The sequence below is a fragment of the Clupea harengus genome, chromosome 1, assembly GCF_900700415.2.
Source record: "Clupea harengus chromosome 1, Ch_v2.0.2, whole genome shotgun sequence".
In the NCBI taxonomy this organism is placed as follows: domain Eukaryota; kingdom Metazoa; phylum Chordata; class Actinopteri; order Clupeiformes; family Clupeidae; genus Clupea; species Clupea harengus.
Genome location: NC_045152.1, coordinates 18,445,967 through 18,462,222, shown reverse-complemented (window position 1 = coordinate 18,462,222; position 16,256 = coordinate 18,445,967). Strand labels below are relative to the sequence as shown.

The 16,256-nt window shown below is 41.2% G+C and overlaps 2 protein-coding genes across 2 annotated transcripts; one reads left to right on the top strand and one right to left on the bottom strand.

The window, feature by feature from the left end:
• Nucleotides 1-1,283: 1,283 nt before the first annotated feature.
• Nucleotides 1,284-5,593, top strand: msrb1a (methionine sulfoxide reductase B1a). The gene is made up of 4 exons (XM_012818155.3): nucleotides 1,284-1,463; nucleotides 1,842-1,984; nucleotides 2,097-2,211; nucleotides 5,117-5,593. The coding sequence occupies exons 1-4, from the start codon at nucleotides 1,409-1,411 to the stop codon at nucleotides 5,131-5,133; spliced, it is 330 nt and encodes a 109-aa protein (XP_012673609.2). The 5' UTR covers nucleotides 1,284-1,408; the 3' UTR covers nucleotides 5,134-5,593.
• Nucleotides 5,594-6,847: 1,254 nt separating this feature from the next.
• foxr1 (forkhead box R1) lies at nucleotides 6,848-13,781 on the bottom strand. Its single transcript, XM_012817921.3, has 6 exons — nucleotides 13,572-13,781; nucleotides 13,385-13,486; nucleotides 13,035-13,249; nucleotides 10,536-10,822; nucleotides 8,976-9,208; nucleotides 6,848-8,865 (listed from the first exon to the last, which is right to left on the bottom strand). The coding sequence occupies exons 1-6, from the start codon at nucleotides 13,690-13,692 to the stop codon at nucleotides 8,837-8,839; spliced, it is 987 nt and encodes a 328-aa protein (XP_012673375.1). The 5' UTR covers nucleotides 13,693-13,781; the 3' UTR covers nucleotides 6,848-8,836.
• Between the last annotated feature and the right edge of the window lie 2,475 nt (nucleotides 13,782-16,256).

The following is a 16,256-nucleotide window of genomic DNA, read 5'->3' as shown; positions in this document are numbered from 1 at the left end:
GCAGTTCGTAGTTCCTACAATCCCGTGGTTATGAGGTGACAAATAAAGCCTGTGAACGTCAGCGAGCCAATGTTAATATGGGCAGGCCTACAATTTGAAATAGATGGTAGATGTCTTTTATTTAAGTTTTTTTTTGCAAGTTTGCGAGGTAAATGATCAGTGTATCATAACAGGGGTTTCCATCCAACTTTAATAGCGAATGTTGACCATTTGAATAGAGAAGTCAGAGTGGAAACGCTTGAAATTCGCATTAAAGTCGTATAATAAATGAATTCGCTTGTTGGAGTGGATTAACTCCCGATAGGGTATAATGCGACAAACGTGTCCTGGTTATTGGCATCAAGTCGCATTGGTTGCGATTAAAGTTGCCCTGTAACCTCAAGTTTCGAACTCACAGCTGTTCACAGCTCATCCCTCGAGTAGGAAAGTGTTCATTCTTAATACCCATATCACAGCGGATGGAACGCTCAGATTTAGGCTACATTATAAATAACTGGATTTTCCTGTTGCGCTTAGAATATGGGAATCGATATAGAGGTGAAGGATTATGTTTATGTTTCTCTCATACACTGCAAAGTGTTAATGTCCCACACCTGCTGAAGTCGCACTGCAGATATCCCTGCACCAACATCCTGTACATTCACCTTCAGTGACACAGCAGTTTAATGATTCTTTACGCTGAGGCGCACTGTATATCTCTAACATATATCATGTCATTTAACTGGCTCTTCCTCTGCTGGAAGAGAACCCTGCTGCACTTGCCTCTCAGATCTAATGATATACAGTTGCTGTCTCTCTGAGTAGTGGAGGAAGGCCAAGAGGAACACTGCAAGCAACGCATGGGGATGACCCGAGTCGATAGGCTTGGATAAGATAAAAGGGAGTGGTATTTAGATATTGCACTGGACAATAGCTGGCAGGTGGATCGTACGTGAAAGCCAAAGAAAATAGTAGTAGATTGGGTGAAACATTATATACATTAGCCTAATAAACTAGGCCTACTTGATTGAGCTCCACCTTAAGTTGGCTAATAATGCATTTAAATTTGGCAATGAAAGTACAGGATAGTTTGTCTCACTCATAATATTTCAACTAATTCAGACAGTCAGTTTATTTAGCCTAAAATCTGACCGGCCATATTGTGTGTCCTGTCATGACAGTTTGATTGATTGGCCAGTTATATGATCGCTCTCTGCCATCCATTGAAAATAACGTGAGCCTGAGTTTTAGAGAAAAAAACGAAAGTTTGTAAATACCAGCACTGCCATCTCGTGGGCAACACCAGAGCCATATTGGTCATGCGCAACGAGTGAATTTAAGCCGGAGAGATCAACGAAACTACCAAACTCGTTCTTCGCGTCATCTCTACCCTTTAACAGTGACATTTGACGTGTTAATCTCTGGAATTATGTCTTTTTGCGCATTTTCCGGAGGTGAGATCTACAAAGATCACTTTGAAAGTGGTAAGTAGCACTATTCCTACGATGTAAACAACTGAAGTTGAGTGAACTATTGGTGGATATCTTACGGTTATGGAAGTTGTTTGCGTAAGTTAACCCTTGATCTGATAAAGACTCAAGCCTGTTCAACCTGCTTCAACTTGAATCAGTTTTGGAAGGTGTACTATTAGTGTGTGTACTATTGTGTGCTAATAAAAAGAACATCCGTCAACGATACATTCATGAAATGAGTCAAGGGTGCTGATAGAAACCTACTTATTTGCTCTTCCCTGTTAGGCGTATAGGCATAGCTTTATAGGAATGTTAAGGATTGATAAAAACTTTGTCATCTGGTGACTGTTTTTGTGTTGCCCTACACTGTCCTTGTGTATTTTCCATCAGGCATCTATGTGTGTGCGGAGTGTGGCCATGAGCTTTTCCCAAGTAGGTCCAAATACGAGCATTCGTCACCATGGCCAGCATTCACTGAAACCATTCACGAAAATAGCCTCTCCAAGCAAGAGGAGAGGTCGGGCGCCTTCAAGGTATGCAGCATTTGTTTCCTTGTAGCCTAGACAAACGTTACAATCAGAATGTATGTTCATGTGAGGCATCGGTTTTGATTCGAACATGAATTTGAAATATGTTGTCATGTAGGTTCGTTGTGGAAAGTGTGGAAATGGACTCGGTCATGAATTTGTGAACGACGGACCAAAACATGGCCAGTCGCGCTTTTGAATATTCAGCAGCTCGCTGCGTTTCGTCCCTAAAGGTGAGAGTCTGGACATCCATGTTACAGTTTAATTTCAAAGATGACGGTTTCGATCTCTGTTGTGCATGTTAAAAGATAAAGTGAATGATTGACATAGGCCACACTAGCCGTGTTTCCACTTTCGAGGCCAAATGCGGGTGAGCTCGCGCGTGCCAAGGCCTGCTGCTTTCCTCGGGGCTTTCTTGAGGCCATGGGCTTTTGGCCCACCATTTACCCTTGGGCCAAACAGGGTTAACTGGGTTTTGAGGCAGTGTCAAGGCGGAGTAAGTAGAGTCAGGTAAGAGAGGATCAGAGCCAAAACAATTATTATGAAGTTAAAAAATAAACTGCATGCTACCGAATAACCTTATAGTGCCAGAAGGACTCACCATTACCACTTGGGTTAGCAAACGCTCATATCAATTTTCAGAAAGTAATGTATCTGTGGAGTATATTTCTCCATGATGGCAACTTGAATCTGGTAGCTTTATGACTGTACAGCCTCTCATGAAGGCCTCCAGTCCATAGATAGATAGATGGATACTTCATCTATCATCTATCATTTTCACCTACATTTTAGTTTAGGGGTTTCATGAAGCTACTTTTACGTATTGTGTACCCATCATTTTGCTCATGGGGACAGATGGTCTGCAAGGATCTGGTCAGATTGGCACATTGCATAGTGATTTGTGCCCCTCAACAATGCAGCATACATCCCATCAAAAAGGGAAAATGCACAAAGTGATACGTCTTCCTGCTGTAAATCAAACCTGTGTGGGGATCTGTACAGTTCCTGGGCCATAGGTGATTTAATCGGGCAGAAAATGGCCTGTAAAGATGACTCCAGAATGAAAATGTTGAAATCATTTAATAGTTTTCATAATCAAAAAAATCAGATGTGGGACACATGTTTAAAATGGATCAATTCCCATTTAGAACACAACCTGGTGTGTAAATAATGTAAACATTGAAAATATATACATACCGGTAAGTGCATATATTCAGCTTTTCAAAGTTAATGCAATTCAGCAAATTAATGAAATGTTGGGTAGTGTATTCCAACCCTCCAAATGGCAATAATGTAATACATTTCATATACGGTGCATGTCATGATCCACAACACCCGTGGATCAAATCTCAACATATTTCAATACAACACACAGCTGTCCCACAATGCTAGCCCACAACACCCGGTGTTCTTTATCTAACAGCTAACAGCAAACTCTACCTATGCTCTTAGCTGGCTAATGTGATATGGATTGCTAATGTAGGGGTACCCAATAGCCCCAACAGAACTTGTATATAGCCAGCCAATCAGTGACTGGAGAGTTGGTGCGCTGGCGAATGGAGAGAGAGGAGGGGGCGGGACAAGCGGCAGACGGAGAATGACGAGAGAGAAGATGGCGGCGCCCGTAGAGCTCCCACGTTATTGTGAGTGAATAACAGAAAGATAAGTCGGTTAATTGTAAGTTTAGCTCTAAGTTTATTAAGTTTGTTAGTGTCCGTGTTACGGAATAATTACGGTTGGAGTGAAGAAGGAGTCTACACCACCAGCACTGAAGATCACCCGGTGTCGCTGTCAAAAAGTATAGCACGTTGTAGTGTGAGGCGGAATGTCCTCGCTAGTTAGTGAAGTGTTAAACATTTAGAAACAAGCTCGTCGCCAACGTCGGAGACTTCACCAGGCCAGGGAACTTGGACAGCTAGCCGTTTCGCCACTACAGCCCTTGATGTGCCCGCAGCTCACTTGCCCTCTCTCTCGTCATTGTACAGTTCAATACACTTTGAGGACCGTGGCTCGACCATTTTGAACTAAACGTGCAAAACAGTGAACTGCAGTGAACATCATACTGAATGTGGAAAACATTGGACTTTGATTGTGAAATATGTTTATTGTGCAAAACGATCTTATGTTATGGGTTATTTGGTTTGTTAAACTTGACTTGGAGTATATTGCATTTGTGTACATACCATATGTTGCTAGGGTCATTAACACACAGTGGATTCAGTGTATGTTGGCACGGGGCATTGGTATTTTGTGTTCTGGTTATTGTGCCCTTTTCAGTTAGACAAACTCACCGGTGAGTAGGACAGGTGTGTCTGTTAGAGTATTGTCATGGGCAGGGTGGGAAGTGTTTCAGTGTGAAATAATTGTTCTAAACTAATTAAATAATACATTTAATGTAACTTTTTCCTATGGTTAGTTCCACCTGTTACACTAAATTAGCGATTCCAGTACAGTTTTAATCAATAGAAGAGTCTGATGAATCTGTTCATGTTATTAAGGATACGCTTTAATTGAGTGAAACAGCACTAAGCATTAGTCTGATGAATCTGTTAATTCCACAAACGAAGATCATTCAGCAAACAATCAGCCCCTTCGGTTTCCATTCTATTCTTTTTCTTCACTACTTCTGCTCGAGGTCGTAGGTGCCTGGCATCCAGACTGTATCGCATGATTCCAGTGATCTTTGTCTGATTTCCCACTTGAAATTGACGGGATGGCTGACATTAACACCAAAAGGCGGGTTTTAGGCTAATTACTGCGGGGCTATCGACCCAGAAACGCAAATGGTTTTGGTTATGGCCGCTTGAAGCACCAGACGCCCCCGTTGGCCTGATTTCTAAGTCGCATTGGCCCGATAGTGGAAGCACTAGTACAGTTAGACATTAATACAAGTGGAATTGCAATCCGTCATTGGTGCAGTTCAGTTCAGTTCAGTTATATTTTCAGAAAGAAGTTTTGGATCAATAGTTAACTTTTTCAGGATAGATTCTCTGTCTGGCTTCTAGTCTAGCCCTGAACTTCATTATTGATGCACATAATGTGAAATATGCCTTCCCGACCTCTGAACTTCATTATTGATGCACATAATGTGAAATATGCCTTCCTGACCTTTGTTGGTATACCTGCTCTCATTTTCAGTAACGGACGGACAGTAAGGCGAGCTGTGTGAGGGGGAGGTGAACATGCTGTAGGAGTGTGACGGAGGCGGGCAGGCTGGTTGGAGGTGGGGCCTCTTCATGACGTGTGCTGTTCTAAAGCCTAGAACGGGAAGGTCAGGACACCGATGCGCCAGTGGCCTCACTGCCCAAGCAGGACCGCCGGGCTCCACAAACACCTGCTTTAACAGTCAACACGCACACATTTAAGATGTAGTGAAAATGTTAGTGATTTCTATTAAAGTTACAGATTTTGGACATTGCATAATATTGCATTATATCAAAGGTTGGTGGAAGGTTTGGGTGTAAGTTATGTCTAAATCTGAAGAGACATATGTTTGATGTCAGTAATGCCTGTGAAAAATGTATGAGGACTCCCTTTACTTTATTTCAATTATCATATTTCTATTGCAATAAAACACTAAATTGTGTGTACACAAAAAGTACATTTAGGATAAAATTCGTCTGTGTTTATACGGCATATATTATTTTTGTACAACAAAAGTTGAGGAAGATACAGTGTTGTTTATACATTGATAGTTTGATTTAGAGATAATTTTCAGCATCACATGGTTTTTGTGCCTTAAACAGCGAATACACAGTTTTTCTTCTTTAAGACAGGGCAATATTGGATAAAGGGCCAAATCTAATCTGGTTTACATTGAGATTGTCCCTGGGATTGTCTGACCACACTCTATATTAAGTTGACTTTGTATTGGTAGATTTCAGCTACAATATTTAGCTGTCTTCAAATTTGTCTTCGCCTGGTAGTCAAATTATTAGTCCCATCACTGCTGTTTCATAAGCACTTACAAAAGCAACTTTTGGAACGTCATACTATAGTTTGTTAGGAACTTGTTTCTACCTATAGGTGGTGCTGTTGATCACAAAATCTTAAGATCCATCACATGTTAGGAACTATACAAACATAGATGAATACTTACTTGAATGTTGATATACCACTGTACATTTGTAATGCTGGCCTTATCAAGCTGATCTGTCCTTACTCCTTTTTAATAAATAGGGATGCATTGATACCACTTTTCTGAGACAGTAAGAGTACTTGCATTTGTGTACTTGCCGATGCAGATTACTAAATAAGGAGTACGAGTACTTAATAAGGCAGTATTTCTACTTTGAAAATAACAATTGCCATCAAAATGCGATGAATTTGACAACCGTTTTTTACCCCCCCCACCCACCCCCCATCAGATGCGCTCTGGTTGTTGCAAAAGAAAATATAATATTATGAATATAAAATGTATAACAGGAGGCTATTTCCAACCAAAAATAAACAAAACGTTCTGTGTAAACAAAAAAGTAGCATCGGTGCATGGTATCATAGAATTTGTATATATGAGGACAGCATCAGCTCGATACACAATACTGGTATGGGTATCGGTGCATCCCTATTAATAAGAGCTGTGTCTGCAGTCAATGCTGATATGGATAGATGTGTGCTATTACTGAAACAACAGGGATTCAATTGACCCTTGCTATTAACCAGATGATTTGACGAATTGGAGTCAGAAGTGACTTGAATCCAAGAAAATAGGATGGGGTGTGGGTTAGTCTTACATGCATATTATGTAGCCTACCGTTCGCACCCACGTTGTAAGCCATAAGACAATCGCCACGGTTTAGCACAGAAAATCACAGGAACTTGCCTGGATATAATTGTTTGAAAATAGTTATTTGTTATTGGTGTAATGTAGAGGGAAAAAAGTAGTGATCAAAGATTAGTAATTAGTAATTACTAACCACTTTTAACGGAATCAAATCCTCCACTCAAGAATTCCCCTTTGTGTTAATAAATTAGATTACAATCTTAGCTCAGCCTGCTGAAGCCTGCTGATTCCTCCAAGGTGGTGATTTGTTGATGCTTCCCATTTTCTACATTTCAAGGGATTGAGGCCTTTGGGAATGATACCTCATTTAACCTATAGTTGCTGGACGAAGCTTAGTCAAATTTATCACATACATCCCATCCATCCACAACTTTAACGCGCGCGCGCGCACACACACACACACACACACACACACACACACACACACACACCATGGCCCCATTGTGTGGATGTAGTGTTTGCGGGGCTGTGGTCCATGTGTGGTAGAGAGCTGACACAAGGTACGTTTTTACTGGAGCCAAACATCTGTCTCTGCCTACTTGATGAATGGAACAGTAAACAGTTCCTATAAACTGAGACAATGTGATTTCCCTTCAACACAAAACCTAGAAAGTCAACAACTTTCAGGACACTGCAGTATTCAGGCAATTATCTGCAATAATGTATTGTATTTTTGTTGTTGTTTTGTTGCCTTGCCATGTTGAGAAACAGACTGAAATGGTGCACTCAAACAGTCGATGCCCAGGGATGTTTCAGGGGCTTGAAGCCAGAATGCATGTCAGCGATGCAAACATCCAACATCTGAGAATATGCATTGAGGCAACGTGTGAGCGGGAATCTTCAGAGCAGAAATCCAATCCATTCAGCTCCAGAGGCGGTTTGAAGTTGTGGTGGGCCGATTCGGAGACAGAGGAGCTTGTTTCTTTGGTGGAGACACCACCAACCATAAAGGCTAGGGTTTAAACATGTAGCTAAAGGAAGTGCCACAAGTTTCTGATTTGAGATGGCCGTCTCCACACTTTAGTTCCACGTCAGATCACACAGACAAAAACGTGACTTCTTACAACTTTATCTCTCAAGGTTTCAAAGTTATCAAACCACGGATGGTCATGTTCTCAGACGTTTGTCTATTTTGGCTTTGGTCAATGCCTTTGAGATATGGGCAGAAATGCTTTTATTTAAGCCTTAAAGTGAATCACACAAACGTAATGCCTTTTCAATTCCTCATGCTATTCCCATTGATTTTTCAGGGCCTGCCTCTGCTGTGCAGCTTCAATGCTGCAGAGTCAAGGTCATGGTCTAACAGGAAACCAGAGCTGGGGAGAGAGAGAGAGCGCTTTACAGTTGTCCTCCCTTTTATCTTCCTTCTCAAAGCCAAAGATGAATTAAACATGAACCAGAGCAGCGGAATGAGAAAAGTGTTTCATACACTTGTTCCAGTAGGGAGATTAAAAACAGGATTATTTTTTTTATGATACGTGAACAATTCTCAAGTCTGAGATTTCCCAAGCAGTGATTACTTGCCATGTACAATGACAAAGAAAGCCCTGACACAGAATGAACTTTGACATGTTCATCTATTGATATGGTAAGATATAGTAAGGATTGAAAATGGTAGATTAAATAATATTCTCTCCCTCAAATGTTATGGCATTTGTTCAAAGAGTGAAACAGTATTTCAATGAGGTTGAGCGTAGTGTGCAGACTGTCTTCAAAGAAATATAGAAATGTAGAGATCTATACAGAATTCTTCACATTTGAGGTGCAGATAATGCAAGTAGCAACTCCTGCTCACATTTCAATGGCAATATGTATTCAATTACGTCCATTCAAGTTGCTTCATCAACATCAACCTCTTTGTGCTCTTTGATGCAGTCACACTTTCAACATGTGGAATTGTCTCATAATTCAATTATATAGTTTTCATACATACATTGCAAACTTAAATCAGTACACTCTATTCACAACTGTAGAAAAAAGAAAACCTACAGAACACAAAACATTCAACATTTTCTGAGAGAGAAAAGCACAAGATGTGTTGAATGAAATAGAAAGGACAGACAGGATGATGTTGATCAGAGGTCAAGCAGGTCCTGGATCAAATCTACAGACAGAAACACAAATTGGGTCATTCTTGCATTTTCAAACTCATCCCTCATGCCAACATGCTAAACCTGGAATGGTCAACACTAGCACAGCATTCCTCTTGCTCACCTGGGTATTTCATGCTTCTTGTTAGCTGTTCAACAGCATCGCGGGATAGCATTTGTATTTCGTTGCGATGGCGCACTCGCCCGTCTGGAGTGAGGTGCCACAGACAGGACTTGCGCTCCCCTCCGCTGGACACCTGCTGGGGCGTCTTCTTGAAGCTGGTGCTGAAGCACAGGTTGTGACGGATGGTGTTCTTCCAGCCGTCGGGGGCAGTCTGAAAGAAGGGGAAGTGTTCCCTGGAGCATAGAGAGGAATCAAACTAGAAGCATTGGAATGGATTGAATGGGGTAAATTAACAAAAAACAACTACAGTATCCAAAGCCACTGATTTCAGATAGCAGCAGACATGGGTTTATGCCTAATTATAATTACTAAACTAAACTTTGAGGGATATTAATTGGAGACCAGTGATTCTGTTGGAGCAGCAGCATCAGAGCCAGTGACTCTTAAGAACCTGAACAAACTGATAAAGAAGGCTGGTTCTGTGCTGGGGACTGCAGAGCAGTTGGGGAGAAAAGGATGTTGCACAGGCTGCTCAACAGAACGGACAACACCACACACCCTCTACACAACCTACTGGTCAGACAACACTACACATTCTCTACACAACCTACTGGTCAGACAACACTACACACCCTCTACTACACAACCTACTGGTCAGACAACACTACACACCCTCTACTACACAACTCTACTACACAACCTACTGGTCAGACAACACTACACACCCTCTACACAACACTACACACCCTCTACACAACCTACTGGTCAGACAACACTACACACCCTCTACACAACCTACTGGTCAGACAACACTACACACCCTCTACACAACACACCCTCTACACAACACTACACACCCTCTACACAACCTACTGGTCAGACAACACTACACACCCTCTACACAACACTAAACACCCTCTACACAACACTACACACCCTCTACACAACACAACACTACACACCCTCTACACAACCTACTGGTCAGACAACACTACACACCCTCTACACAACACTACACACCCTCTACACAACCTACTGGTCAGACAACACTACACACCCTCTACACAACACTGCACACCCTCTACACAACACTACACACCCTCTACACAACCTACTGGTCAGACAACATTACACACCCTCTACACAACCTACTGGTCAGACAACAAAGTGTCTCCAGTCAGAGGCTACTTCGGCTCTGCTGCATTAAGGACCGTTACAGGAGGTCATTCCTGCCCACCCCAATAGCAATCAACAATGAGTCCCCTCTGGGTAGGGAGAGGAGATGACTCCTTTGAGTGGCAATGCACAGGTTACCATTAATATTTCACATTAACAGCCATATTTTGCCTTAAAGTTAAATTCTATTTATATATATATTTTTTTCCACTATAATAGTTCTGTGTGCATGTATTATTCTGTGTTCTGTCTTTTTACCCATCTCATTGTGTGTGTTTATGTGAATTGTTGCTGCAACACTGACATTTCCCTTTGGAGATAAAGTTTCTGCCTCTATCTATTTCTGTCTGAATCTTGCTAAATGAAACAACTTGTGTTAGTCACCTGGTGAAACTGTAGATTTGCTGAACATTCAGGCTTCCAGTGCGACTGCTGCCGAGCGCCATTGCAATGAGAAGGCAGTAATTGACTGGAGGTCGAGGCCAAGCCCAGGCTCTGAAAACAAAGCTGTCACTTTCTTTATGCTCCCGTCGTGGTGGTCTGCCTCGGCCCCTGCCCCTAGTCTGGTTGGGCCGGCGCACCCTCTCGCTCTCCTTCGGCACTCTGGACTTCCGTGTGACTTTGACCTTCCGGCAGATCTCCAACTCTGCCGAGGACTCATCATCAGACACCTGAGGGGGGTGTACTCCCAGTTTTTAAATACAATACACACTCATTGCATAGGAATTGGAACACAATACAAAAGGCCAAACTTCTGTGGGCAATTGCTTTGCCAGTTAGCATTTGGCTAGCATTGCTGCGCTTTAGAACTGTACGAGATAATTTTTAAAGGACGTAGATGGGTTCTGATTGTACTACTAAGTTTCGCATGCTGTTGTGCGCTAGATTCAACGTAATTGCTGTGTTAAAAAAAAAACTTGGGTTCAGTGGTAACGCTGCTAAAACGTCTGGAAACCGGAACTACTAGGCCTATATCCAAACCATACAATGATACAAGGGGTGTTTCTTAAAGTCAAGAATACTTCCTTGGGTCTTTCTGAATCCTAACAAGTGGGGTCCCTCAGAGGCTAGGCATGACTCCCTCCTGGCATTCAGAGAACAAACAACAGAACAGTCTAGCAAGTGCGCATCATTGAAAAGCTCCCGCCTTAGAATTCTGTGTTACTTTAAAAAAAGGCTCTGGCACGTGCACATAGGATTGTGGGTGCTTTAAGAATGCAGAGGATACTTCAACTGAATCCTTGAAAATTCTCTGAACGAGGGACTCTGTCCTTGGTAGAATTCGAAGGATTCTAGACACATCCTTTGGCGGGCTCGATGGCGTAGCTAAGAAAGTTATTGATAGCATTGAAGGGCAAAGTTAGATCTGGTCTGGTCCTGGTCCTTTAAGCCATTAATACACTCAACGTCACACTGTTTTAAATTTTTTTTTAACTTAAGTCAACCAATAGCCATAGGGATATCTCATATATATATATATATCTCAAATTAACTCAAATGAACACACTATGGGGTCCTAAAAGTGGTCTTGTCGCTCAACTTGCCCCATGTAACGGTTAAGTTGATGCAGCCATCTGAGGAAACAGTTACTAACTATTGTATTAACTAGATTTTAAAAGTATAATTCTGAATATAATTATTAATAATTAAAATCGCCCAGTCCTCTGATGTTATTGGTGTTCATGAAATAAATATTACAACCAATTTGTCGACAGACCTAAACCTGAAGATTGTTTGCCAAGTCTCTAGGATTAGAAACAGACATGGAAATCTTAAATTGAATAAAATCTTTATCCACAAAACTTTATCCAAGAAATATCCACTGATTATTTGTTTGTTGGTCCTTTAAGCCCATAAACATAACAAAATCATAACATGTTCTGAATATATGTACGCTCAGAAACTTTGTAGCATAAACACTAACATGTCACATATGCATGGAAGATGCTATTCAGAGTGACAAAACAACGATGCTTCTCAGTCATCCACATCCAAACAAAAACTTGGGCTACAAGCACATTACTACGTATCTGTTTTTATTCTGTAATTATGTGACATGACAGCGGTTATGCTACATCTAAAATATTAAATATAATGTCAGCTATTCATTGTTAGAATGCACCGACTATTTGACTTGACTTCATGTAAATATGAAGGGGTAAGATGAATCACCGGTTGGCCTTACCCCCAAGGCTCTGACTCATTTTGCCCCACAGCCACTATTTGGGGAAAAGTGCCTAGTCTACCAACCCACAACCACACTTTTGAAAAGTGCCTAGTCTACCAACCCACAACCACACTTTTGAAAAGTGCCTAGTCTACCAACCCAGAACCACACTTTTGAAAAGTGCCTAGTCTACCAACCCAGAACCACACTTTTGAAAAGTGCCTAGTCTACCAACCCAGAACTACACTTTTGAAAAGTGCCTAGTCTACCAACCCAGAACTACACTTTTGCCAATTCACTCATGTTTTTACACACTGACAGTTGAATTGTATTGAGATAAATTACTTTGGATGTGAGACTGATTATACCTGATATACCAAAAATCTTTGACAGGCAAAACTGTTTTTTTTTTTTGTGAGAAAATATGCTTACCACTTTACCCACATGGCCCTTTCTTCAACAGCAAGATGAAAATGGAGAATTTAAACTAAATTAAGGGTCACATGACAAAAATGTGTATGGATGCCCAGATACAGGTGGTGGGTCATTTTACCCACTGGCTCATCTTACGCCACTCTCCATATAGGTTAAACCACAGGTGCTTGTGACAAAGCGTTAAGAAACCACGTAAGCAATTCCCACTTGAATTTGACTAGGAGTTCTCCGTCCTGACAAATATAAACAAAAATACATCACCTCTTTGGTGATACATTTACCATGTGTTTACTGGTGAAGTAGGTGTCACTTAGAGACTCGTCAAGAAGCTCAGGTGAGACTGGAGTCAGGGGCTCGTAAGGCAGGTGAGTGTTGATGAATGGGTGATCTATGTTTGGTGAACCCACAGTAGCCTTAGTGGGAGTCTGTCTTGGATGCATGGGACATACCAAATTGGGATTAACAATAAGCCATAGATTTGGCTCAATGTCATTTTCTGCAAAAATATAATTAAAATATAAATAAAAATGACAAAAAACAGAGTGGTGTTTTATGGTAATTCAGTATAATGCAGGGCTGGTTAACCTATTCTATACATTTCACATCCCCCTTAGGTAGTTGATCAACTCACCATCTGATTGCTTTGAATATTGGCATGGAAGTTCAGCTGATGAAGTTCTTCGTGACATTCTTGCATAATGCCACTGCATCAAGTACTCATTGCGTTGGCCATCTATATTAACGCAAATATATATTAAATATAATGTCAACCTCTGCTCTATTTAAATGCAAGAGTTTTACACCTACTATTCTCCTACCTTGATGATACTGATCTGTGGTTGTGGTCAGATTGATTTCTTCATTAATATCCCAGTCTGTCAGACCAGTGGTTAGATGAAGGTCAAGAAACCTATCCATATTTTCAAAGCGCAAAAACATTGTTTTCCGTCTTGCAGGAACATCGCCTGCTGCCACGAGCTTTCATTTGAATTATAAGAGGCTGTAGTTGGCCGACATGGGGTTAAACTTTGGCAGGTGTGGATGATTGGCAGCCTGCGCAAGGTGACCGTAATATGGACCACCTGCAACCGAATTATCTGGGCAAACACGCTGCGTGAAAAACGAAACTTCAAATCCATCTTCCGTAAATGTTATACGCTAATTTGCTAATTCAGGAATCTTGCTTTGAATTCGGCCTTAAACGGAAGTTTAAATCTCGTATACGTTATTTCTTATTGCAGAATTCAAAGATTAATGATGCACTAAGATTGACAAATGTAAGCAGAGATGGTATGGTACTCAAGTGGAGAGCCCAGAACAGAAACACGTAAATGGCGTCATAATACAGGCACAGGTGACAAGACCCTTCTTGTTAGCTCAACTGATGTCGGTGCTCTCTGGTATCTTACTAGCTCCCTACTTTCTCTCTATCCATTCCAAATATGCATTTGGTCTGTCCAGAATAATACAGTTTTAAGGCATCCTCTAAAAGAAGAATCCTTTTTTTCTGCCATAGTAAGAGAATGTTTAAAGGCTTTGAACTGCCGACCACTCGGCCACATCACTAAAGAGTGGAGGAGCCGTGTGCTTTTCTGCCTTTTCTTCCACTTGCACACACTCCCCTGCCCCCACTCTTTACAATGTAGTTTGCCGGCCAGATGTTTATGGCTCATGGGAAACTCTGAACATTTAGTGAATGGCTGAGTCTGATTCATTCATAGAAGTATAAATAAAATTGAAAATGAACATTAATGACTCATACTCCCATGTTTCAGATGGTTGTGCAGGCAAGGAGTGGAGGAGGATAAGTAGGAGATCACTCCCAGATGTGCTCTGTGAATAACGCTGCTTGCTGACTGAGCTCATGTGTGAACAGCTGTATAGCAGCTTGGTGTGGGTTAAGAGTGTGGACATTGTATAAAGTGATAAAAGTATGAATAAACAAGTGGGATCAAGTAACTGCATTTCAAGTAACATGCATTCTGCATTTTGGAGATGAACGGTTCTTCTTGTTTGTCTCAGTCACTCATAAGCTCCCAAATCATTAAAATCATGAAAAGACCTTTGCCTGTTGCCATTATTCCTTTTCACCAGCATAGCATGTAACTTATGTTGCCAGTCATAAACTAGGATTGAACCAAAGAGGAGGGAGGCTGAGGCCCCATGCAGACGGACTCTAGTTTGCCTGAACCCGGGTTTTTCACACCTATTTCACACCTATCCACTTTTTACATCGTGTGCACATGAACCCAGTGAATCCGATTGACTCAGCTGTAGTACATCCCCCACGCCTGTTGGTGGCGCTTTGGTGCTACACACAACTGAAGAAAACGGAGAAGAAGACAGGAGCATGCTGTCGGTAGGAAAAACGTATGGCCAGAGAATGTGTATTAAAACCGGATGTCGTCACTTTAATCCGGTCTCTGGTTGGATAAAACTTTTCAACAGAAATGGACAAGGACCTTGGATTTATTCTGTAGGAACCATGCCAATGCCTGACTTTTAATGTTGTGTGACGTTGTTGAAGTTCAAGTTCAACATTAAAAGCGATTGAATTACCCTTGTGTCGTGTAATCGCTAGCGGTAAATAAACGTTAATAACTTGAATGACTGATTAAGGATATATGTTACACATCACAAACACATGTAATCGATGGGTTTTGGGGGAAATGAGGTAATTGGTTAGCTTAAATTGCAGTATCTTAGGCGAGCTAATTGACCTGGCTAGCTATAGCGGAATTAACAGTGCTAGCTTTGTGTTTGGTCATATAGCTTCGTAAAAGTTCGGTTAACAAGTCACTTGTGTGTTTAGTTGTATGACTTCGTAACAGTTCGGTTAACAAGTCAATTGAGCATTAAGCCACCTGACTATAATGGGTCTATTCATATCAGCATGCTAACGTTAGACTTATTAGCAGCGAGGCTAGCTAGCTACTATGTGTTCCAATGGATTGTTGGTCTAAGCATTAGCTTCAGTTAAGTCCTACAATAGGACAATACTCTGCAACATTCGTGTACCACATGGACAACTAACCGAGTCAATGTAGACATAGGTTAACAAGTCACTTGTGTGTTTAGTTGTATGACTTCGTAAAAGTTCGGTTAACAAGTCAATTGAGCATTAAGCCACCTGACTATAATGGGTCTATTCATATCAGCATGCTAACGTTAGACTTATTAGCAGCGAGGCTAGCTAGCTACTATGTGTTCCAATGGATTGTTGGTCTAAGCGTTAGCTTCAGTTAAGACCTACGTGTACCACATGAACAACTAAACGAGTCAATGTAGACATATAAAAAGTTGTGTAGATAGCTTTATTCACATAAGCCGTATAACTTCACAAAAATAATAATAATTTAAAGAAAACCGATCGTTTGCATGCCAGGCGATCAACACAACTTCTCAACTAAAAAGTAAAGGTCCTTGTCCATTTCTGTTGAAAAGTTTTATCCAACCAGAGACCGGATTAAAGTGACGACATCCGGTTTTAATACACATTCTCT

Bases quoted from the DNA above. Each gene is read 5' to 3' on its own strand.
- foxr1 (XM_012817921.3), bottom strand. From the start codon at position 13,692: ATGTTTTTGCGCTTTGAAAATATGGATAGGTTTCTTGACCTTCATCTA. The intron at 13,250-13,384 runs GTGAGTTGATCA...ATATTTTTGCAG, and splicing joins ATATTCAAAGCAATCAGATG to AAAATGACATTGAGCCAAAT. The intron at 9,209-10,535 runs GTGACTAACACA...TCTATGCTCCAG, and splicing joins CAAATCTACAGTTTCACCAG to GGAACACTTCCCCTTCTTTC.